This window comes from Tubulanus polymorphus, chromosome 10, assembly GCF_964204645.1.
Source record: "Tubulanus polymorphus chromosome 10, tnTubPoly1.2, whole genome shotgun sequence".
Classification (NCBI taxonomy): domain Eukaryota; kingdom Metazoa; phylum Nemertea; class Palaeonemertea; order Tubulaniformes; family Tubulanidae; genus Tubulanus; species Tubulanus polymorphus.
Window position 1 is genome coordinate 4112625 of NC_134034.1, and position 26648 is coordinate 4139272.

At 41.1% G+C, this 26648-nt stretch overlaps 1 protein-coding gene across 1 annotated transcript in view; it reads left to right on the forward strand.

The window, feature by feature from the left end:
* The first annotated feature begins 11842 nt into the window (after window positions 1-11842).
* LOC141912248 (inhibin beta B chain-like) overlaps window positions 11843-26648 on the forward strand; it is a 28495-nt gene continuing 13689 nt past the window's right edge. The window contains exon 1 of the mRNA XM_074803472.1: window positions 11843-12370. Within this exon, the coding sequence (XP_074659573.1) occupies window positions 11881-12370 (490 nt within the window). The 5' untranslated portion in view covers window positions 11843-11880. The remainder of the gene's footprint in view (window positions 12371-26648) is intronic.

Sequence of the window (26648 nt, forward strand, 5' to 3'; positions counted from 1 at the left end):
TATTTCTTTGTTTCCTATTTGTCTCATTGGAAGCTACGGAAGCATCTTGAAAATGGTTTGGGCCATTTGATGATATGTTGGTATAGTATTTTTTTTTTCAAATAAAAAGGTGTGACTTTTAACAACTTAACAATTTGCCGAAAAAAATTAACAAATCGGTTTTGGTGGGACGATTGTTGCGGAATCTCCAGAAACGAGGTGATTGTTTAGCCGAAGGTATGTTTGCCTTTATCAAAAATGATGTCTATCTAATGTCAAGCCGTTTTCAGGTCACCTACCTTGCTAATAGTACACACACACCGAGTCAAGGTGAAAGCTTCGGGATTTTTAAATGTTAAAAAAATTAAAGTGCAAATTCTTAATGCAAATTTTCTTAATAGCACTCAAGATAGCGCAATATACCACATGAATTGATTATTCCACTCGTGGCGAGGGTCCACCGGTTCGACCTCCTCCGAATCTTCCGCATGCATGTGACCCAGCAATGCTGCTGCTGAAATCGAGGATTGCACGCACTTACGGCAAGTAAGATCTGGTTCCAGTTTCATGAAAAAGTCTAAGCCAAGATCGGTTAAGTTTGAATTGTTGTCCTCGTTGAAAACATGAAGTAACCAATAGCAGTTACACCAAAAACTTGAGTTAAACCTTTTTGTGGAACTGGGCCCCTGGTCTTAAAACATATTTCATGTAAACGGCCTATATCAATTGGTAGCCAATCATTTAGTTTTATTTCACTAACACAATGAAACTGACTTCCATGAAATATTCGGGAGAGTGAGTCGATTCAAATCTTTAAGAAGAGACTTAAAACACTTATTTTAATGCAACTTACAAGTAATCATAAGTAATGCTATAGTGTCAATGCTATAGTGAGTCGTCCCGGCTAACGCGCTGTGTAATACATTTTTTAATCAAGATTGAACCGACGATCGAACCGAAAATTCTCAAAATTATTTATCAATAATATTCGGATTCTGCAGCCTGGGACACCATATTGCAGTCTTCAGACCGGGTCAAGGTCAAGAGATTATTCAAATAAAGATCCACCCGGTGTCGGCGTTACTACGGGCTTACGCGCATTCTTCTATATTTCTATCAATATCGAACCAAATTTTTATTTTCGAACATTTTCATCATCACTTATCAATAATATCGGAATAGAGCTGCCTAAACTACGACTTCATATCAGATTTCTGGTGACCGGGTCAAGGTCGAGAAATTTGATCAATAAAGCATGAAAAAAATGCGTAATTGAAATGCGTGAGAAAAATGCATTCAACGTTCACGCGAGTCAACTTTAGCGCAAGTCGTGAAATGCATGCACGAACAAGTGACGGGTGTCATGCAGATTGGAGTAATCATCTCGTCAAGATGATTATATCAAGGTTTCGCAGTAAACGCACGATTGCTGATGTTTAATGGGTTACCTATGCTGGTTGATTCGGGCCACGTCGAGATTTTTCGATCACGAACAATCGAAAAACAAACTTGATAGCGAGGAAACAAATATTTAGGGCGAGAAGACAAATTAACGAATCAGCCACCATTCGGCACAACTTTACTTATAGTAAGAATTAGTTCATTTTCAATGAACTTTGAACTGGATTTTTAGGCTCCCAAATGGAAATGTTGTCAAACAAGTCATCGCATGGATATGAGATTAACGTCCCAATGAGTGTATGGTAGAGTTTACTGAAAATTGATTTTATCATTAAGAAAAGTTGATTCGAATTTAATCGAAATGCGAAGAAATCGAAGCGCGGTTACCGAGTTACCTCTAGCGAACCTAGCGGATCCTCGCCTGCCATACGTGGAATCCTCGATTGCCACTGAAGCGGTGCGGATATTCCCTTACACAAAGGCAATACATCGTACGATGTCGCTTGAACCCTCCGATGATTTCATTCTGTGCAACAAAAAAAAATTATTTTCGATTTCTGCAGAAATCGATGTCGTGTCGAAATCGTATACCCCGAGAGGGCCGATGATTTGAGATTACTTCAATAATCTTCTTGCGTAGGCCTACGTGGGTTATACGTACTTTACTCTACCGCCGGGCGTTCGCTGGTTCGATTCATTGACTTAGACTTTTCAAGCGTTTTTCAAAACCAGTAATATGTCAACTCGAATACGTGTTGACATATGTAGTGATATTGTGTAAATAAATTTTTGTTTTCGAAGACTGAAGTTACTACATGCGTATGTTTGAACAGAGCCAATAGTACACCGAACAGTGGAAAACATTCGTTTTTCGAATGCCTTTTCATATAGAACGGTTTCATGGAACGCCCGCGAATAAAAATAAATGAAAAAGAGCTAACGACATGATCGAATGCCACCACTGCGCGTGAGAGTCATTTTTCAGCGAATTCAGTTGTTGAAATTTCGAAAAAAGAACGCGGCTGTCGTCGAGTTTTCTATTCTATACAGTTCCGGTATATGAAACAGATATTTCACGCTGTGCGCGATTATTGGTCGCAATCTACTTTACAAAAACAGATAGAACTGACAGTAATAGTAATAGATAGTAATTTAATGGGGTACCGGCACCGCTACTGTGGCAATCGAGGATTCCACGTATGGCAGGCGAGGATCCGCCAGCTTCGCCAGTGGTCACTCGGTTGCCGCGCGATTTTTTCTACGTTTCAATTATATTCGAGTCAACTTTTTTCATTTAGTTAATCAATTTCGATCTTATATATCTCTTTTATCACTTATTTGAAAAGATTGGCATTTTGGAGCCTAAAAATACAGTTAAAAGTTCATCGAAAATGAACTAATTTTCACTGTATTGTAGCGCCATCTGGTTTGTGCCGATACCCCATTACTATAGCCCCCATTTCACTGTTCAAAGGCGCATTCCATTAAATCGGTATTATTACCCCCAGCCTAGCTCTATTCGTGTATCAGTTATCTCTCCACGGGCGAAGTAATATCCTAGCAGCTTCTAGGCGCCCAGGAGTCATCTATGAGACCTGGGCCCAGTTTCACGAAAATGTTTAACTAAAATTTTTTGTGTAATCGCTATTGGTTACTTCATGTTTTTAATGAGGAAAACAATTCAAATTTAACCGTTTTAAGCTCAAACTTTTTCATGAAACTGGGCCCAGGTACCCATTTACACCTGTGGATGGAGAGAAGCAATGAGGATAAGTGTTTTGCCCCTGGGACACTGGGTTCGAATCCACGGCCTGGCTTCCCACAGTCGAACGCTCTAACCAATCGCCCACTGCACACAGCAGTAACATTTTACGGTTCAACGACACCATGCTCACTTGGAATGCTTGACAATCTGATATTTCTAATATTCAACACCCCCTGGTGAACAAATACTGTAATTAATGTCGACATTCATAGAACATACCATATCATTAATTGCGATTTTGCAATTGATTGTGTTCCCAAATATGTGTTTTTTATATGATATTTAGGCCTACGGAAGTACCACGGTATTCCGCTATTCAGGCTACAGAACCCAATTGTTGAGGTAATAGTAACGGGGTTTTATGTGTATGGGAAAAGATAGTGTGTGTAGTGTGTGCGCGACAGCGCACATTAGATGTGTGCTGGTGCGCACACTAAAAAGGCAATTGGCTCGGATTAAAAGGTGGGAGTTTGTGAGAAAGACGGAAGAGAATTTACTTGCTATATTTGAAATATTAGGATAAATAAGGGATGTTTAGCGTAGTACAGGGGGGAGTAGAATGGAAGTTGCAGGGATAAGACATACCAAATAGGGTAAGGTTAGAAGCGGGTGAGGTCATGGTTTAGGAATGTGAAAAAAGTACGTAGAGTATACAAGTCAAGGGTTTTTGGAGTACAAATGACATATGGGAGAGTACAAGGGAGATGGGAGATAAAGCAGAGATAACGTTACTAATAGGAAGTGAAAATGAAGAAAATCGTGATCATACCAGATAGAAGTGTTAGTATTTAATATCTACTTAGGACGAGGCAGGTCAGCGAAAGGAACGAGATACCGTACATACAATATCCAGCGGTACAGCATTAGTGAGAAGGACGATGGAGGACACAAGTGGTTGAGAATCTAGCGGAATGTAACTGGTGGTACAGATCGTTAAGTCCCACTACACAATGATCTTGGAATTCATCATAATCAAATAACATGATATGAGCTACTGAGTTGCAAACGATTTTGTGGTTATAAAATATGCATAGACACTGCGGTACTCATATTGATTTAAAAATTGTATGTTATTTGACATTCAACTCCCCTGGTGCCTGGTCGATCCACGCAGGGAGATGTTGGCCTTTCCTACAACAGCGCTAACAATTATCATATATCAAGCAGGGGCGGATCTAGGGTTTGATTAAGGAGGGGAACAGGTGAAGTTAGGGCACATTTTGATGAATTAGGGCACACCGGAGGTGTGAGGCACACTTCGTACCGCAGGTAAATTTGATGCAATTTTAGAGCTATCTGGGCTTTTCTGGTGGCACCTGGGAGCCTTTGCAAATCCTGTATCCTACTGTCTGTCACACCTGCTCTCCGTGCGACGTTTTGGTCCGTAATCTTTAGTGAGAAGTCCCATTATATAATATTAGGTAAAATTCCTAAACATTTCTATATTGACGTCAAAGTGGCTAAAATTACCGCTCTCATGGATATTAGTGGTAATTTTAGCCCACTTGGAACTTGAATCCCAGAGCGGGCTATTCTCGAAAGTTTTATCTATCAAATAACAAACACAAATCGGTGTGAATGTAATAGGGAGATTAATTGAGAGGCAGCTACTGTTTTTAGAAGTCTAAGCCAAGATCGGTTAAGTTTGAATTGTTGTCCTCGTTGAAAACATGAAGTAACCAATAGCAGTTACACCAAAAACTTGAGTTAAACCTTTTTGTGGAACTGGGCCCCTGGTCTTAAAACATATTTCATGTAAACGGCCTATATCAATTGGTAGCCAATCATTTAGTTTTATTTCACTAACACAATGAAACTGACTTCCATGAAATATTCGGGAGAGTGAGTCGATTCAAATCTTTAAGAAGAGACTTAAAACACTTATTTTAATGCAACTTACAAGTAATCATAAGTAATGCTATAGTGTCAATGCTATAGTGAGTCGTCCCGGCTAACGCGCTGTGTAATACATTTTTTAATCAAGATTGAACCGACGATCGAACCGAAAATTCTCAAAATTATTTATCAATAATATTCGGATTCTGCAGCCTGGGACACCATATTGCAGTCTTCAGACCGGGTCAAGGTCAAGAGATTATTCAAATAAAGATCCACCCGGTGTCGGCGTTACTACGGGCTTACGCGCATTCTTCTATATTTCTATCAATATCGAACCAAATTTTTATTTTCGAACATTTTCATCATCACTTATCAATAATATCGGAATAGAGCTGCCTAAACTACGACTTCATATCAGATTTCTGGTGACCGGGTCAAGGTCGAGAAATTTGATCAATAAAGCATGAAAAAAATGCGTAATTGAAATGCGTGAGAAAAATGCATTCAACGTTCACGCGAGTCAACTTAAGCGCAAGTCGTGAAATGCATGCACGAACAAGTGACGGGTGTCATGCAGATTGGAGTAATCATCTCGTCAAGATGATTATATCAAGGTTTCGCAGTAAACGCACGATTGCTGATGTTTAATGGGTTACCTATGCTGGTTGATTCGGGCCACGTCGAGATTTTTCGATCACGAACAATCGAAAAACAAACTTGATAGCGAGGAAACAAATATTTAGGGCGAGAAGACAAATTAACGAATCAGCCACCATTCGGCACAACTTTACTTATAGTAAGAATTAGTTCATTTTCAATGAACTTTGAACTGGATTTTTAGGCTCCCAAATGGAAATGTTGTCAAACAAGTCATCGCATGGATATGAGATTAACGTCCCAATGAGTGTATGGTAGAGTTTACTGAAAATTGATTTTATCATTAAGAAAAGTTGATTCGAATTTAATCGAAATGCGAAGAAATCGAAGCGCGGTTACCGAGTTACCTCTAGCGAACCTAGCGGATCCTCGCCTGCCATACGTGGAATCCTCGATTGCCACTGAAGCGGTGCGGATATTCCCTTACACAAAGGCAATACATCGTACGATGTCGCTTGAACCCTCCGATGATTTCATTCTGTGCAACAAAAAAAAATTATTTTCGATTTCTGCAGAAATCGATGTCGTGTCGAAATCGTATACCCCGAGAGGGCCGATGATTTGAGATTACTTCAATAATCTTCTTGCGTAGGCCTACGTGGGTTATACGTACTTTACTCTACCGCCGGGCGTTCGCTGGTTCGATTCATTGACTTAGACTTTTCAAGCGTTTTTCAAAACCAGTAATATGTCAACTCGAATACGTGTTGACATATGTAGTGATATTGTGTAAATAAATTTTTGTTTTCGAAGACTGAAGTTACTACATGCGTATGTTTGAACAGAGCCAATAGTACACCGAACAGTGGAAAACATTCGTTTTTCGAATGCCTTTTCATATAGAACGGTTTCATGGAACGCCCGCGAATAAAAATAAATGAAAAAGAGCTAACGACATGATCGAATGCCACCACTGCGCGTGAGAGTCATTTTTCAGCGAATTCAGTTGTTGAAATTTCGAAAAAAGAACGCGGCTGTCGTCGAGTTTTCTATTCTATACAGTTCCGGTATATGAAACAGATATTTCACGCTGTGCGCGATTATTGGTCGCAATCTACTTTACAAAAACAGATAGAACTGACAGTAATAGTAATAGATAGTAATTTAATGGGGTACCGGCACCGCTACTGTGGCAATCGAGGATTCCACGTATGGCAGGCGAGGATCCGCCAGCTTCGCCAGTGGTCACTCGGTTGCCGCGCGATTTTTTCTACGTTTCAATTATATTCGAGTCAACTTTTTTCATTTAGTTAATCAATTTCGATCTTATATATCTCTTTTATCACTTATTTGAAAAGATTGGCATTTTGGAGCCTAAAAATACAGTTAAAAGTTCATCGAAAATGAACTAATTTTCACTGTATTGTAGCGCCATCTGGTTTGTGCCGATACCCCATTACTATAGCCCCCATTTCACTGTTCAAAGGCGCATTCCATTAAATCGGTATTATTACCCCCAGCCTAGCTCTATTCGTGTATCAGTTATCTCTCCACGGGCGAAGTAATATCCTAGCAGCTTCTAGGCGCCCAGGAGTCATCTATGAGACCTGGGCCCAGTTTCACGAAAATGTTTAACTAAAATTTTTTGTGTAATCGCTATTGGTTACTTCATGTTTTTAATGAGGAAAACAATTCAAATTTAACCGTTTTAAGCTCAAACTTTTTCATGAAACTGGGCCCAGGTACCCATTTACACCTGTGGATGGAGAGAAGCAATGAGGATAAGTGTTTTGCCCCTGGGACACTGGGTTCGAATCCACGGCCTGGCTTCCCACAGTCGAACGCTCTAACCAATCGCCCACTGCACACAGCAGTAACATTTTAGGGTTCAACGACACCATGCTCACTTGGAATGCTTGACAATCTGATATTTCTAATATTCAACACCCCCTGGTGAACAAATACTGTAATTAATGTCGACATTCATAGAACATACCATATCATTAATTGCGATTTTGCAATTGATTGTGTTCCCAAATATGTGTTTTTTATATGATATTTAGGCCTACGGAAGTACCACGGTATTCCGCTATTCAGGCTACAGAACCCAATTGTTGAGGTAATAGTAACGGGGTTTTATGTGTATGGGAAAAGATAGTGTGTGTAGTGTGTGCGCGACAGCGCACATTAGATGTGTGCTGGTGCGCACACTAAAAAGGCAATTGGCTCGGATTAAAAGGTGGGAGTTTGTGAGAAAGACGGAAGAGAATTTACTTGCTATATTTGAAATATTAGGATAAATAAGGGATGTTTAGCGTAGTACAGGGGGGAGTAGAATGGAAGTTGCAGGGATAAGACATACCAAATAGGGTAAGGTTAGAAGCGGGTGAGGTCATGGTTTAGGAATGTGAAAAAAGTACGTAGAGTATACAAGTCAAGGGTTTTTGGAGTACAAATGACATATGGGAGAGTACAAGGGAGATGGGAGATAAAGCAGAGATAACGTTACTAATAGGAAGTGAAAATGAAGAAAATCGTGATCATACCAGATAGAAGTGTTAGTATTTAATATCTACTTAGGACGAGGCAGGTCAGCGAAAGGAACGAGATACCGTACATACAATATCCAGCGGTACAGCATTAGTGAGAAGGACGATGGAGGACACAAGTGGTTGAGAATCTAGCGGAATGTAACTGGTGGTACAGATCGTTAAGTCCCACTACACAATGATCTTGGAATTCATCATAATCAAATAACATGATATGAGCTACTGAGTTGCAAACGATTTTGTGGTTATAAAATATGCATAGACACTGCGGTACTCATATTGATTTAAAAATTGTATGTTATTTGACATTCAACTCCCCTGGTGCCTGGTCGATCCACGCAGGGAGATGTTGGCCTTTCCTACAACAGCGCTAACAATTATCATATATCAAGCAGGGGCGGATCTAGGGTTTGATTAAGGAGGGGAACAGGTGAAGTTAGGGCACATTTTGATGAATTAGGGCACACCGGAGGTGTGAGGCACACTTCGTACCGCAGGTAAATTTGATGCAATTTTAGAGCTATCTGGGCTTTTCTGGTGGCACCTGGGAGCCTTTGCAAATCCTGTATCCTACTGTCTGTCACACCTGCTCTCCGTGCGACGTTTTGGTCCGTAATCTTTAGTGAGAAGTCCCATTATATAATATTAGGTAAAATTCCTAAACATTTCTATATTGACGTCAAAGTGGCTAAAATTACCGCTTTCATGGATATTAGTGGTAATTTTAGCCCACTTGGAACTTGAATCCCAGAGCGGGCTATTCTCGAAAGTTTTATCTATCAAATAACAAACACAAATCGGTGTGAATGTAATAGGGAGATTAATTGAGAGGCAGCTACTGTTTTTAGAACGATCAATATCGATCTAGACTGAAAATTTAATGATGTCACGCGGCCTTTTACCGTGGACCTTTTTCGGAAGTCCCTATCGTTCAAATCATAAAATACGGTGATGTAGAAATGCATGAAAAGAGCCATTATTGCCTGTGTGACGAAGAAATTCAAACGTTTAGTTCACATATATAAGCTCGTAAATTCAGGGGAAATCCTGCTTATGGCTCATAGGCCAGCATCTTAATCTTAGCTACGCATTGAAGTGGTTTTCGCCTCACATACCCACCAACCTAATTTTTGAAATAATCAAACCTTTAAACCTTTTACTTACTCCAAGAAAAAAAAAACAGGGAATCCCTTATATCATCATCAATCTGTCTCCCAGGACCAATGGATTTCATACATATAACCGAAATTATGAAACCTATCCCATTTGCAGAATTATTGCAACATTTATGGGGGACTTCTTCTTCACTCTAGGTACAATTTATTTGAGTCCGGCACTACGCATCTTCAAGCTACTAACCTAAACGTGGTCTGATGCCCGATGTCATAGGTTGGGCAGCTATCTTGTTGTGGAAGGTTTAATGTGACTTACGCCGACGCATTAGACGCATTCACTGTGAATCAGCGCGATACATTTTTTCTCCGCGGTAATTTTTTCCTCAATATACGTATGTAATGCTGAAGCGGCTCAACGCAAAAAAACTGCCGTAAACAAACAGTTATCATCAGTGAGTGCGGACGTCAAAGAGGGTCCCGTCGAATCATGTACGTTATGAAATCGCGCTGTTACTAGGACAACTTCATCCGCTGATTAATTAACTATAAACCCTATTTCTCCTTTTCAATTGTCACTTTGTCAGTTATCTATCCTACGTAGGCATTTGCTTTTAATTACTTGCAGCACGGATCCGCCGCAGAATTCTGCGAAAATCATCAAATAGAAAAGAAAAAAATTTAGCCCTGTTCGTGGTTTCGTCACAATTTTTCAACCAAATTTTTGTTATGCCTGACTTGATTTATATATTACAACTGTAAATGTTACGTTCATCGTGATTTTCAATCACGTGATTTGCAAAAAAATTAGGTTTTGTTTTTCATTTCTAACATCATTCGAATCGAAATCATCAATCTATTTTTGTTTCTATTCTGCATTTCTTTCAAGTTTACAGCTGGAAGATAATCGAATAATAAAAAAGATTTTATTTCTGTTTTGTTCCTTTCCATTTTGAAACGGCTACTATAGACATTTTCATTTTTCATTTTTTCCATCGCCCTCCCATTTTGGCTTGTAGAAATCTGTGTTCAAAATAATTCAAAAAATTTTAGGATTTCAAAATGGAAGAGAACAGGATTTTTTGTTTTAATTTCATTTTTCCTACGCCCTCTATCCTCCACGTGTGTAATCAAAAAGGCCTTAACTTTACACACTTTTAGCACGGCACTGTTCGTTTAAGAGACATGGCGACATCGGATATCGACGTCAAAAATCAAAACTTTGTTTTCATTTTCATTCGCGCGCCGCGTAATCTATATTTGCACGCCAATTGCGCACAGCCGAACGAGACACGGATACGACATAGAATTAGTTAGAAATCCAGCCGCACAGAAACCCGGTGTCAGTCCGAATTATTGTGAAATTATTCCCGTTCGATATTCGTCGTCGTGATCGTCATTTTTTGTCCTATCTCTCTCTTTCTCTCTCTCTCTAACTGTCTCTCGTATATTGCGTCCGGGGGAAACTTAGCTCGCATATCGGCTGCTATTCGCATATCGCCATTATCTACGGAATTCATAATTACGCCGCTAGATCGATCGATCTTCACTCCCCCGCAATACATGCACATTCACATCGTTCGTTGCCCGAGATATGCGCGCGCAATTCTCGATTGTGTCGCTACAGCAGACGATAGAATAAATAGTGAGAGAAAACTTTCAACTGTCATGTTCTTTTGCTGCTCTCCGACTATGGTATATACGTAGTAACGTTCAAGCGCGCGGGACCTCCTCAAAGGCCTAGATACGTTAATGGTAAAACGCGGACGTATTTTTTCCGTGGACTCTTATAAGCAGCCGCCGGCACTGAGTAGTGTGTTCAATCGAAACCAGTTTCAAGGACGACATTTCATCGCGCTTTCGAAAAGGAGTCCCGTTCGATTCTCAGCATTCAATCTGAAGTACGTAGGTTTGTTTTATCGGCATTGAATGGTGTATAGTCACTGAACAAACAGAGTTCAGGACGAAGAAAATATAATATATACATAAATATATATATATATATATATACATATATATATATATATATATATATATACCTTAGAGATAGTTGGTTTTTGTCCTCTGGTCTTCGGCGACGCGCGAGCGTGTTAGCCCAATATTTGCAAATCACACCGCGTAAACGGTATTACTATTGTCGCTGACCCCCTTTAGACAATAAATCTCGCCGAACGTGACACAAAGAACTCTCGACGGAACAGGAAAACCGCGCACGAGAATTGTACAGAGAAAGACAGCCGCGTCTTTTTCACCGCTAGTGAGTACGCTCAAAGTACCATTACGCCGTTGTTGTAAGTGGGAAGATTAGCCGAACAATTTTTTTTTCATTATATATTTGCTCATAACCGAGTTGTGCAAGCAAGGTCATTCATTTGACTCGACGCCGTGTGCTGTATTACGCGTTCGCTCTCCCGATCAAGGCAACGGATAGAAACGCGAGACTTTTCTATCGAGTGAACTGTTACTGGCGAAGTTTCCACCGGTCGAGCGAGGCGCCAGAAAACGTTCATTAAAAAAAGAAGGAAATTCATAAAAATGGAGAACGAAAGCGGTGACGGTATATCGCGCTAAATTAGAAAAACTTTTCGAGAACTGTTTCTGGGAGATTGAAAATCGTTTCAGCGCAGATAATCAGAAGATGACTGTCCGTGGAAAGTACTCGATTCTACTCGATGTTGCGTTCATTTCGATAGTAGTTCTGGCGATAACGTGTTCCGGGGAAATCGGCGCCGCTCGGTCGCGATATTTCAACTCGAATTCAACTGCTGAGACCAGTGGGACGAATACGAACTGTACCGCAAAATCGTGTCGGAGTGGCTTACCCGTCACGGGCTCAGGCAACAGTGAGGCAAAACGCCCGCGTCCGTTACGGAGGCGAATTCCCGGCAGGCGAGTATCGCCGAAATTAAAACTGGAAGCCCTGCAGGAGATCCACAGGGCGATCAACATGATGAAAATCCTGAAAAAACTGGGTTTGTCTCGCAAACCGAACATAACGCGCACTAGAATACCGTCGGTCACGTTCGACAAGGCCGTGTCGAAATTGAAAATGAAAGCTCACCGGCCCGGCAAACATGGCGACCGGCAACCGTACGCGCATATCTCCGAAATGGTCAGCTTTTCACAAGGTACGTAACGTAATTTTTTCCATAACATTTTTCGCTATTTGCGTTTTGAAAGTTTGGAGCGCAATATATGTATTATTATATGCGTTAGTGTTTTTTATCCGAAGCACGCGTCAGTAAGCTACTCGATGGCCTTGACCTCGCCGATCGATCGCGTATTCTATATACACTCCCGGTGCTTCGCGTGTTCTTCGCATCGTAAGTATTTCTCGCAACGAACGTTTATTTTGCGGCGGTTTTCGTTAGACGAGTATCCTTCAAACGGTAATCGAAATTTGAATATTTTCCCGGTGGGAATACCGTGCCGGTTTCCACGACGTGACGCAATTGAAGACTACGTAATTCTAGTTCCATTGCCAATCTAACAACTTTAGACCACTCTAAGGATTGAGACCACCTTTGGATTGACTTGACTTTAGAACCGACTTCAATCTGGAGACCTACTCTGAGAGATTATGAATGAATTTATTTTGCTTTTCAAAAAGTCATGGTTATTTGAAAATATCGATGATTTGTAATTTGAATCTATACCATTCTGTTTGAACGTAAAATGTCTTCCCCAAGTGATGAAAGCACAGCATCCGCCGCTGCGCGACCCCCAGAGCAAACTTCAGTTTCCGAAGTTAGTCGACTGATGCTAATACAAAATACAAACGAACCGTAGACATAATTCGTATATCCATTTCTACAATTCTCTTATCTAAGATTTGGCTTAATCTACAAATTCCCCACGATTTCCCTTCAACCAGCATAAATTCTCTCTAAGACTTAAGATAAAATACATTCTCACATCAAGCTTTCTGAAACTCCATAATCGAAAGAGAAATCCCGCAATAAATCAGCGAAAGATATTAGATTTCAGTAGTAGACGAGAATATATTTAGAGCAACGTTTCGGCTAAAAACCTACTAGCCATCAACAGGAGTACTGAATATCTACTAAAATTTAACATGTTTTGCTGATTTATTGCGTGGCATTCTGTCGATTATTCGTCTTTTTACGCCGATATTGTGTATCATCTTGGCTTATCAAACTCCCATCTCTGCTATAACCCCGGGGCCAGTTGCGCAGTCGTGACTTAAGTCCAAAAGTGGTCTTAAATCTTGAGACTGGTCTTAAGTAGTTAGATTGGCTATAGAACTAAGTTGGGCTTAGACTGGTCATGACTATGCAACCGGCCCCTGGGTCCAGTTTCAGAAAAAGGATTAAGGCCATTAATCGATTTAATTTCTTCAGTAACTCAGTATATATTAAATCGATTTAGGCCTTAATCCTTTTTCTGAAACTGGGCCCTGACTGTTAAAACTGTTCCAAAACAGCCTACACAATTCTTCCTCCTTGTCTTTTCAACTCTTCCCTTCTTTATCTCTATCTTTCTATCAATGGCGCTTGCTGTAACGGCCTTCCGGTGTTTGCTTGGCCCTCATTATAGAAAGCCAGCTCGATTTATTTTTGTCTTGAAATATTCTCAAACCACGCTGTCTTGAAATCAATCGAAATACATCTATCAGGCTCTGAGAAATTGAGTTTTGAAAGCGTCATTAATGGGACACCCTCTAAAATCGAAATTGAAATTGGACGCCCCTTTTTCGGTCTGAAGCACATTTCAGGGTTGGCCATCTTGGAACAACAGCCCCGAACGGCGACCTTGACGAGTAAGATGCGCGGTTCGATATTTTCGGACTGTATAAGCCCCAACTATAACTGCATTCGGTCTCACTTAGTTCGTTAATGTCGACGGAGACCGCGATAACCGAATTTCGCCCACACTGTATACACCATTGTGACCCAGCGAGAACCATGATTAATCGTGTAATGAGGGCTCTGTTTGTATATAGGTTTATATGTATATATATATTAATGTGTAGGCCCTATAGTGCGTAGGAGCGTACAGCAAGATTGGGTTTCATTTTGTATTGAATATCATATTATGATAAGATAGGCACGGTATTGCGAACTAGATACCCAAACTGTAATCTCCGATGCACCGGGTTTAACCTCCACAGCGTTGATGTATAACAAAATCATCCTCCTTTGCCAAACGAGAAAGGTCCATGTGTAGATAGGCCTATCGGGGCTTACCGAGTCAGCTAAATGCACGCCCGTTTGGTGTATGCAAATTAGGGTACCCGTGCTTGCTTTAACGTCCTTTCAGAGCATGTGTCAACCACCAGATCGCGAAGCGTTGCCCGACGATACCTTAATACTCCTATACCTTATTGGGACGTCCAACCTGGCACGTCCGATAGGGATTGAGACACGGGGATGGATAGGCACGCGGGTCGGTAAGACAATGTTCGCGGCAAGGCTACGTCTATGGCAACAGGCTTATCGGAGTTAGTGAAACCGAATGTCAGTTAGTCGGAACTATATTCCGAAAATAGTTCGGAAATCAAGCGCATTCGGTTATTGGTTCCGACCACTAGTCGACTTGATACGAAAACCGAATTCGGCCCTGGCTGCCGAGCACGAGTGGATAACCCGGTAGACCTGTAGGCTACACCGATTGTAAGCTCGTAGAGGAATAAAAACCGCGTAATTATCGGACCAGAAAAAGCTATCACTTTTCAAAAGCTTCGAGCTATATATAGCCGCGACGCACTCTCGGTCTGAAAAAGCCATATACTATTAACCTGCATTAAATGGCCGTGTGGGTTTCGTGGCGTACAGTTATACGCCTTTCACACTATTGTTACTGTTTTGACCGACTTGCAGACGGGACACAAAGAATATAATAATATAATATAATGGTATTAGATCAAAGAACAAGTCGTTTCGATTCTTACTTCTGACGCATTCCAGCCATTTTTTAAACGGGTAACTTGATTCGGCATTTCGTTATCGGAAGGGTGCACGGAATTATGAATAGACTATAATAGCAACATTGTCAAGTGACAGACAGACGTTTTGATTCATATAAAGTTTACTCTGTCGACTTCTAAAAAATCTAGTCACCGCCGCGCTGAGAGAATTTAACAATAGGAAATTATCCTCAGGCAATAGTAGGAGGTGTATATATGTATATCCTTTTGGCGCGGTCCAACTGGTAACTCCTCTCGCCATATCGCCACGAATAAAAATTCACAAATGACACGATAGCGTTTGATTCGAACACAATAGCGTCCTGAAACTTTTTAAAATGCAACGTATTGTCGTTAACGCAGTTGAGGACTAAATTCTGGTAATATTTGTCACCATCATCACCTCCCCCAGCTTCCAGCTAGGCTGTGGCGCAAGCATCACAACTCATCAAACTTTCACAAGCAGCCTCCATTGTAGTCGGTTATCCGCTAAGCGTCGCGCTTAAGCTCGTAGGCCTGTCTAGGTTCAATGAGCGGATGTCACTATCCACTGCCGTCTAGTGTGGTGCCCTCTATTGCGGTTCCCTTCGGCCATTCCCTCGTAATATTGGTCAACTGAATTCCAAATCTGAACGGTTTTCCCCTACCTGCAACCTAGTCACCCGTTACCACGTCTCATAATTATTTTGAATGTTAAAATTTGGCGGACTTTTTCGCACCGAGAACCGAGTCAATATTTGCGCAATTAGATTGGCGCATTGATTTTTCTTTGCAGACCTCCTTAGTCAAATCACAAAGCGCGTTACCTTCATTCTAGGTACGTAACAACGGTGTCAAGGCCGATCGATAAAAACGATCGCTATGTACGTGGCCTCAAATTATTTTCGTGGCTTGGTTCAAACAAAGACGAGGTCGATTACTTTTTTTCTTTCTTTGTCGAATGCACTAGCGGTTTTTGCCTCTTCCCATCAGATCACTACTTAAGAAAGCCCACGGTCCTTCGGTTAGTCGATAGAAAATTAATTTTTTAAGAAATTACACCTTAGAAACCACCAAGCCCAACATCGCCGAGAACATTTTCCCTATTGTCCGGAATGTGACGACGGTACAGGCTAGATTTCTAGTCGGTTTGTGAGGATGGAATAAAAGTCCGACGATTAATTTTTTCAAGTAGTTGCTGCATTTTCCTTACCGTACGGTATTCGAGTGTGAAAAATCAAAATGTCACGACATTTTGAACTATGACTATAGATGATAGTCAGGTGTGAGGTTACAACGAAATACGAGGGTATAGCATATATCAGGGGGAGAATTAGAAAAGGTCGATTCAGTAAATTTCGGAATGAATTTCTCAATACACAGAGAACCGAAGCGGCAAAATTGTTTTTAAGCCGCCGGTCACTGGTCACGCCAATCCAGGGTTCATGCTTTCGACTCCCGGTGGCGGCTGAGTTTCTTGGTCGATGTCTCTGCTCTTGTCTCTCCCGCAATGAGTCCGAATCACGGCCACGCGCAACTACGAAACTGTAGCAAGAGTTCATCAATTTTCTGAGATAAAACCAAACGCATGGTAAACATGCGTCACTGCAAAACCGGGTCCACAGTAAAATCGAACTCACCTATTGAGCCGAGTCATTCTTAGTTGAAAGTATGAAATGGAATTAACAGAAAAGTATTAAACAAAACCCCTTTAACTGTAAAACTAACTTTAACCAGGGTCCAATGGGATGCCCAGACCACCAGATGGCGCCACAAAACAACGGGTTATTCATAGTAACAATCGGTTCATTTTCGATGAAATTTGAACTTTGACTTATAAGCTAGGAAAATTACCAAACGATTCAACGGATAGACATACGATCCCTTTTCTCACTCAGCGTATGGCATCGTTTTCGCTGAAAAATCGATTTACTAATCGCAAAAGTTTACTCGAGTTTGATTGAAATGTATAAGGAATCGAAGCGCGGTAACCCAGTACCACTAGCGATCCTGGCGGATCATCGCCGAATCCTCGCATCCCTCAGTAGCCTCGCCGGTGCCCCATTTAACCCACGGCTGTAGAACTGGTTCATGGACAGATTGAAAAAAAAAACTTCTCTGTAACTTGGTCATTCTATTCAGTCGACGTTTAAGCGAGGTATCGCATGACAAGTGAATCACCGCTTCTTTTTCTTCAGCGAAGCCTGAATCACGGGCAGCAGAATCATCTCACGAGGTTGTGTATCAGGTATTGATATCTAGCTGAAGGAGGTTTTGGAATGGGGAAACGTTGCGGGGGAGGCTTTCATCGGTTCATATGACTCAATGTAGTTTCCGATTTCCATCGCATACCAAGGGCCTCTCGTCAAACTCGTCGAGTACTCACCGGTTCGATCGGAACTATAGAAGTGATGTTTAGAATCGAACCTAAATCAAAACGAATCAAAACGTGGGACCGATCGAGAGAGTCCCGCAACTGTGGAACTGGGTCCACACCGAAACTCGATTTACTTCCTTTGTAATTACCTCAGTGTCGAGTTTAGCCCACAACTCTGTGGAAACTGCACGGCCACCGAGTCAACCGCCAACTTTCCTAATGGACCCAACGTCGAAATAAACCAAACATTTTTATGACTGTGGATCCAGACTAGCAATTGTGGAACCGAATCCAGATCATCAGGGAACTCGTGAAAATGCAAATATAGTCATCGATGAAATAAATATTTCCACCGTTTTTATTGGACCGGACTTTTTGAAAGGGGTGGCATAAACCGACTCGGGCAATATTATAACAACCTCGGGGAACTCGAGCGACTCCGAGTTTGGATTATTCACATCCTCATTTCTGGACAGATATTGATGACGTTCGATCAAAAATAGCAAGAATATTTTCTCCCCAGGGCTGTGTGGGATTGGTTGTATAAATGACACTATTCGTTCCGATAAAAGCCATTCGCACTCGCTATTTGTGGCGTGTGCGATTTTTATACGATTGCCATAAATTACTTACTACGACTCCTGATGAATGAAACCAGTCTCAGCGATCAGGTCTGGATCTGCTGAGGCGCGATGGGTCTGCTAGGGTTCAGGACTCCGGTTTAGACAGCCTTTCGCGATACGGTTTCAATCCCCGTCGAGGGCGAGAGGGATCTAGAGGGGGTCAGAACCACTCGTGGGCTCAAAGCAACGAGATAAGGTTCAAACCCTTCACGATTGATAAAACACTATATCCGTGTTGAAGCGATGAGTAGAGAGTCCCACAATAATAACGAAAAACAGTCCGAGAGTGTTACTTAAAGCTAGTAGTTGATTCAACGTTTCGACTTTATCCTAATAGTCATCTTCGGGAATAATGATTATACCCTTCGCCCTGGGAGAATGTGTCTCCGGAGTAAGGGTTCATAGGTTTCTGTGCCGCGGCAGAATCTCACAATGACATTAAGTTTTGACCCCTGCTGAGTGAGGATGTACATGTACTAGGTCGAGTTTAACAGCCGCGATGGAATGGAGATGATATGGCTCTGGCCAAATTGGCCCGTGCCATTTTAGAGAGCGCGTTCGCTCGCAAACCTCTCACTCGACACTAAACAATGCTTAAACAAAGCGAAGTGAGTCACTTTCGGAACCACATGAAATTCACACGGGCTTTGATCCTGGCCAATCTGGCCCGGGCCATTTCGTCTCCGTGTGATCGCGGCTTTAAAGTTCAAGGCACTGCTGACGGGAGATGTTTCCGCTAGGATTGGTGTTGAAGGCTGGTCTTAGTTGAAAGCGAGAGTGATGTTTAATCTGGACGGGTTCCCGGTGAGAATTGAAGCTAAAACTGACTCACTTGAGACGATCTTATAGTAATTTCGGTGAAATTGCTTGAAAGTCATTCCTATTCCGTTCTAGAACGTTATACATTATCGGAAAAAACCCGAAAGTTCAACTAAGCCGAGTCACTACAAGCCGAGACGGTTCAGTTTCGAAGAATAACTTACTTGAACTATATTTATTACGCCACTCGTTTATCGAGTTTAAACTCATCAATCAATTGCGGTCGACGAATAGCGAGAGCACAATTTTTCATTCATGAAATGTTCTTTTCCATTCACTCCAACAAAACAGTATTATACTGTTTACATAAAAGCGGTTCGCAAGACGCATTTATACCGATAGCAGAAGTTGGTTATTATATACATTTTTCAAATTCGGCTCTTAGAGCGTTGCGGAACTCTTCGACCGCGTTGAATCCTGGCTGAACTAAGTCTGAATTTAACGCACCGGTCCTTCGTGCAATCTCAGGTTCATTGGTTAAAAGCCAATCTATGGTGGTATAGGTATTGTCAGCCAATTATGCGGTACAGTCGAACCCCGTTAGTATACGATTCGACTCAAGCAACGAAAACCTCAATAATTTATATAAAGAATTTAAGAAAAATTAAAATTTCACGGTCTACAATTCATTTCTATAGTGAATAAACACGCTTAGTACGATGGTCCATATTCAGTTACCCCTTCTTTTTAAGTCGGACTTAATGCGTATTATTTATATTATGCGTCCTCTGAGCTATCTATTGCGTGGTAGCGCTGACCACACGTGCGATAAACTTCTCTATTTTGTACCTTTTGTTAATGTTGTTTAATTAACTGATTTAATTAATTCAATAAATTGTTCAATCAAATTTTTAACACGAAATTCGTTTAGCACGATGATTATTCATTTTGCCCACGGGCATCGTACTTATGAGGTCCGGCTGTTTGTCGATCTTCATGGTTTTTCATTCGATGGCCAGTCCAGTCGTTAGCGTACTGGTCTCTTCGACCCAAGGTTCGGGCGTTTATCCATCGACGTTGCAAACGTCAGTCATAGTCTTTCACTGGTCTATCGTCGATCCAAGGTTCATCTGTTTGTATCTGCCGGTAGAGCGATGAGTCGGGGTTAAGTTTGTAGCCCGGTGGTTAAGTATTTCGCGAACTGGCCTCTCTCGTTTTATGCAGGTAATCGTGGTTTTCAGTCCTGATATGGGTTACTTGGTCAGTCTTGGTCGAACCGTTGTAGACGCGATCAGTGTATCAGGTTTGCATTCGTCTCGTGAACGCAAAGCAATTTCGTAAATCAATTAAGCCCCGGTGATCCTTCGATACGACAACATTTGCAAAATCGACGAATAGTTCATTGACCTACGATAGTTAAATCTAATCCAGCATATTATGTACATAACAATTCTGTAGGAAAGGCGATCACTAAACAATTATGTATAGAATATTTTACGTGCATTGATGAAACAATATAATGACCTATTAATTCCTTATAAAAGTACAGCAATCCAATAAAGGTTCCGGTTGACCTATTGTCAATTTAATTTTCGTTCTTGTTCTCCCCAGAACAAAATCAACTGATGAAAACGAATTATTGTGTTTCTCGTACAGAGCTCATGTTTAGTACGCGAGGTCGTTATACACTCGATGCGAAAACCGCTGCACTTTGACATTTTCGCGTAAGCTCGTAACGCGGCCCTTGCATCGTCGGTGTGTAAACCGCGATAATTTGACACAACACCCGACGATAAAACCCGTTCAGCCCTTAACGCTCGTGACGCCGCGTTTTGTTTTTTTTTTATTAGGGAATTCGATTAGATTTATCGGCGGAAAAATTGCATACGTTTACAATTCTTTCGCGCAAACTAAGACAAAAATGTGTGGCTTAATGTAGCGTTATGAAGTGCAACCGATCGAGCTGTTGAATTACGCCACCCACGGGGAAAAACGCGTCGCGATTTGTCTACTATTGATAGACCAAACTAAACAGAGGTCGGCTAGTATAGAAAATGATGAAAAAATCAAAAACGCACCAAGGGAAGGGGAACCGCAATACCAGCTATCCCGCCAGATGGCGTGCCGCACACTCAGTCCTCGAAACTTAGATTAAAACCTCCAACTTTTCAATCAGCAAAATCAATTGCAAAATTGTTTGAATATACGTCTTTACTTTTCTCCTTATTATACAAATGTAAACAATATTTGTATCCCCTCCATATACCATGTAAATGGTATGGTCTTAAATAATCTTAACTTATCGTTCATCGTAGAAATTAGTTAATTTTCAATGAAATTTGAACTGAAAGTTTTGGCTCGCAAATCCATATATTACCACAGCACTTACCAAATATACTTAAAATTCAATTTCCGACTCTGATATCGGCATGGTTTTCATGAATATTTGATCAATTTAAGAGAAAAGTTCGGTTTTAGTTGAAACGTGAAAAGGAATCGAACGCGGAAAATAAGGAGCAACTACAACTAGTGAACCTGGTGGATCCTCGCCTGCCATAAGTGGAATCCTCGATTGCCACAGTAGGTCACATTTTTCCCATAGAACGACTTATGCAGTTCAGCGATAATGGGTTTTCTGCATTATTTTCTGTTGATTGGAAGCAATTAATGATTATTGAATTGATTTGTCACGTCGTTCGTAGTCTATAGCCCCAGCACTTCGGTCGCGGAATCAATTCGGTACTGCCATCTTTTGATGAGAATTAGAAAATACCGCGATTCACCACATTTTAGGAGTCGTTTCAATTTGCGGGCGAATTTGCCTACCAGAATCCGGCCGTGCAAACACAGCGCATAACAAACGACATTGCGCTTCTGTTGAATTTCCCGTTGAACGTAAAAATATATGAAGTCATGCGCAATAAGCGTCAGTAATGTAATCACTTGAGGCCAGGGGGCTGGTGGAAACGAGTTTGGGAGCGATACCGAACCCCTGGCAAGCGAGGATGCCGACAGCTGATCTAACGAAACGTTTCGTCGCGGTAATTTCGTGCCGAGCAATTTCGTGACAGCATCTTGCGCTATAGCGACCAATTACTGCACTTGAACGTACCTCGTATAATCTGGGGCAATATCGAAAAAATAGGCCTACATTAAGAGAAAAAGTCACGGTCGACAAATGGGATTCGAACCCTCGTCTATCTTCAACCTTGATGAGCATGGAATTCTGTCTAGGGGCGCTATTCTGTTGAATACACGCCGCACCATCTGATTTTTACATGCCGGTCGAAAGAAAAACAGAAGTTTATTTCGCTCCTTTCGATATTTAAGGAAAGAATTTGAGCGCACACAATTCTGTCTCATACAATACATATTGATTTTATGTTAGGCCTACAAGCCATGGAGAGAAGATGGCCAAAAAACCGTAAATAATTTCGTAAGAGTTTTGTTAAGTACATGGATTGACTGATATAGATCTGATCACGCTTTTAAAGAAATGTAGACTCATAAATCGCTATCCAGGGAAAAGATTAACATGGCGCAATGCGAGTCTAACCTGTGACAAATTCAGCGGGGACAGTGCGCTACAACAGTTTAAATGCTTCCTTGATAATAAAGCGAATCGAAACATCATATAAATGAATACGTTTAACCGATCCGTTTCCCGATCTGCGCGCTCAGTCTAGACGAGGGATTTTGTCGACGGGTCGGATCGCCATTAATCTCCGCGTCACGTGTGGCGACAACGTGCCAAAATGGCTGCCGCGATTCTAGGAAACGCGTCGATTGTTAGATTATAAAAACTCTCGCCGTTCAAAATTGATGAGTATCTCCGGCGTTCATTCTCCCTCTCACTCTCGAACCGGGCGGCGGAGTCTATATATAGGAGAGCTGTTTGATTTTATGTGACGTTTGCCGGCGACGCTCGTTCGGGATTCTTATCTGATTCAGTGAGATATATCTCGCTTAATGTTAGATGTAGAACAGTCGTGCGACACTTTTTATCGTCGAATTTGCTATATTTAGAAATCTAATCGGTGCAGCAATTCGAGTTCAACACTTTGCAACGATCGATATAGAATTTAGACGAAGAAGTGAAGGGGAGTGTCAAAGCGTCCAATACGGGGGGGGGGGGGGGGTCCACGTCCCTCCACTTTTGGCAATAAGGTGCCCTTGTTGAAATAATAAGAATATATATATTTCCTTTTCTAAATTACGAACTCTGCTTTCGAGATTTGACTCTGCTTCCGGATTTAGCAGTCGTCTTTTTTTCATTCAACAAGCCTTCACAGTCAGTGTATGGAGGAAATTAGTTGATCTGGCGCTTTTGAAGAGGGAGCGAGAGATTCGAAAGATTTCTGGAGAGCGATTTGAAAAAATCCTGCGGGCAAGTCTACGCTTCAAAGAATAGGGCCCGTTCGGTGATAAGCCGCGATCACACGAGCGTTTTTGGCCCGCAGCAACTCATCACGCGGGTGCCAAATGGGCCCGTGCTTGTTTGTTGGCGTGACTAAATACTTCGGACAAGACCCGGGCAAAATTTGAGCACGGAACAAAATGATCGTGTCTGAATTGCAACTGGTTCCGGAAATGACTCGCTCGGCTTTTTTGAGCATTGTTTAGGGACCCCGGGTACAGCCCTCTATATGAGGTAAAATTCGTAGGAAACACATTTTAGACCGCTCAGAAAATTCAAATTGAAATTCCAAAATTCCGAATATTCTAGGCCATTTGAGTCCCAAGGTACAGCGGCTGTACAATTTTTTTCGGAAAAAAGTGAACCAAAAAGAAATTTTGAGGCCGGAACTCAAAATAGAACCCCAAAATGAGTGTAATTCTCAAATATGAAGGTAATAAAGAAGTTTCCAGTTTCTAGGCGTTATAATATATAGACAATTATTACCACACTTTCAAAAAGTGATCGTCGACTGAATGCTACAATAGAGATTGCTGCCTGAAGGGGTGAAGGGGTGCAGGTTCCAGGTAGCATGAATCAGCATATTAGAATCCCACGCCGACAAAACTACTTAACAGGAGAAAACTGTTTGATAACGAATTATATATATATATATATATATATATATATATATATATATATATATATATATATATATATATATATATATATATATATATATATATATATATATATATATATATATATATATATATATATATGAGTGCTCGTGAACTCGAAGTGCATGTTTTCTCGAACACTCAAATTGCGAGATATTGAGGAACGTACTTCGTGTCCGAATACTGGTCGATCCTTTTAAAACACGGCCCGGATCAGGCCCGAGTCACATTTTGTCCCGCGTGCTTTTGGGGGGCGCGCTGACGCGCAAACCAGTCACTCGATACTACACAGATACCTCTACAGACCCAGAGTCAGATTTTGGTCCAATAAAGAAGTTTCCAGTTTCTAGGCGCCATTTTGTGGCGGTCCCGCGAGGTCCCCATTGTTGCGATAATATGCGCTCATTTTTAAAACATAAGTTTAGATTGAATATCATATAGTTCTGTAGTCCCTTGCTTGACGAAATCAATTTATACACCATTTTAAAGGAAATTAAATGCAGATATTTGCTGGCGATTCTTGGAATTTTTGAACTCAACAATTGAAAACAGTGACGATGTGAAACCAAGGACCGCATATCTTAACCGTGCGTAAAAGAAATCGCAATATTTATTAATTTTAAAATATCTAAGTATTTCTTAAAGCTATATTTCCAATTTTCACAGAGGTTAAAGAGGGTTATTTGCAGTTTAAGCCTGCGTTGAATTTTTTTGAATATCTTTCCTGACGACTGATCTGTACGCGCTTGAGTTTGAGATTACGCGCAAAAGGGGTCTCCCACTGCGCATTGTAATTTCACTGAACATTGAGATTTGCGACAAGAAATTTTAAAATGCAATTTGATTTCTTCACATTTTCCATGGGGATATTTTGAGATGATAATCCATATCTTGTTTGTACCGTATTTCGGCGGGGGCAATTCGGGATCCGGTTTGTCCCGCTATTGAAGTGTGAACGGCCCAGTTGAGGAATTGTCGTATACAGCCCGTCCAGCCTAGCGCCGATTTTGTGTTCGGTGAAATCAAACGTTTTAGAGTCGATGGGGAAATGTGCCAGTCAATTTAAACGCTTAGGACATATTTAACACATATCTCTCTCTCTGGTAATCCCTCATTCTGGGATCATACGATGAATTTATTTAATGAATCTCAACCTTCTTGCTGGAAAACATCGACCAGAAAACCTTACTGATATAAAATTCCAATATAATATTTAAAGGGGTTCATATCTGTCCCCCATTTGATATTCTGTTTTAGGGGGTCAACGTCCAGTTTGGCAACTTTCAGCTGCGCCGCATATTCAAAAATATATATAGAAACTTAGATTTTTTTTCTAGTGTCCAACCATGAGTGGTACATTCGGTTGAAACGCAAATTAGGTTCTCAACTAGGCCATATTTGCAACCGACACAGAAAGTCCCCACTCTTACAAGAAATCCTTTAATTTCCCAACGCTACAAAACTCGAATTCATCAAAGCACTCAAAGTCCATTTTCAACCATACGAAAATAAAGGTGATAACCATCAGAAGCAATATTGATAATTACAAACCAGTATAAAATCTTATTTTTGCGATTTCTTTTCACAAATCTCAATGAAATGGCAGTGCGCAGTGGGAGACCCCTTTTGCGCGTAATCTCAAACTCAAGCGGCTACAGATCAGTCGTCAGGAAAGATATTCAAAAAAATTCAACGCAGGCTTAAACTGCAAATAACCCTGTGGAAATATAGCTTTAAGAGATACTTAGATATTTTAAAATTAATAAATATTGCGATTTATTTTACGCGCGGTTAAGATATGCGGTCCTTGGTTTCACATCTTCACTGTTCTCAATTGTTGAGTTCAAAAATTCCAAGAATCGCCAGCAAATATCTGCATTTAATTTCCTTTAAAATGGTGTATAAATCGATTTCGTCAAGCAAGGGACTGCAGAACTATATGATATTCAATCTAAACTTATGTTTTAAAAATAGGCGCAAATTATCGCAACAATAGGGACCTCGAGGGACCGCCACAAAATGGCGCCTAGAAACTGGAAACTTCTTTATTGGACCAAAATCTGGCTCTGGGTCTGTAGAGGTATCTGTGTAGTATCGAGTGACTGGTTTGCGCGTGAGCGCGCCCCCCAAAAGCACGCGGGACAAAATGTGACTCGGGCCTGATCCGGGCCGTGTTTTAAAAGGATCGACCAGTATTCGGACACGAAGTACGTTCCTCAATATCTCGCAATTTGAGTGTTCGAGAAAACATGCACTTCGAGTTCACGAGCACTCATATATATATATATATATATATATATATATATATAATTCGTTATCAAACAGTTTTCTCCTGTTAAGTAGTTTTGTCGGCGTGGGATTCTAATATGCTGATTCATGCTACCTGGAACCTGCACCCCTTCACCCCTTCAGGCAGCAATCTCTATTGTAGCATTCAGTCGACGATCACTTTTTGAAAGTGTGGTAATAATTGTCTATATATTATAATGTCTCTCTAGTGCTTGTAGTTTATTTGTAATTGAAAATGAAATTTCTCAGGTGAAGTAATGAACACACTCAAAGTGTAGACGATTTTATGTATTGCTGGTTATCAATGTCTAGGGCCATTCAAAGTTGATACCTCGTTCCTCATCCAAATCTCCTTTCTAGACATGACGAGGGCAGGC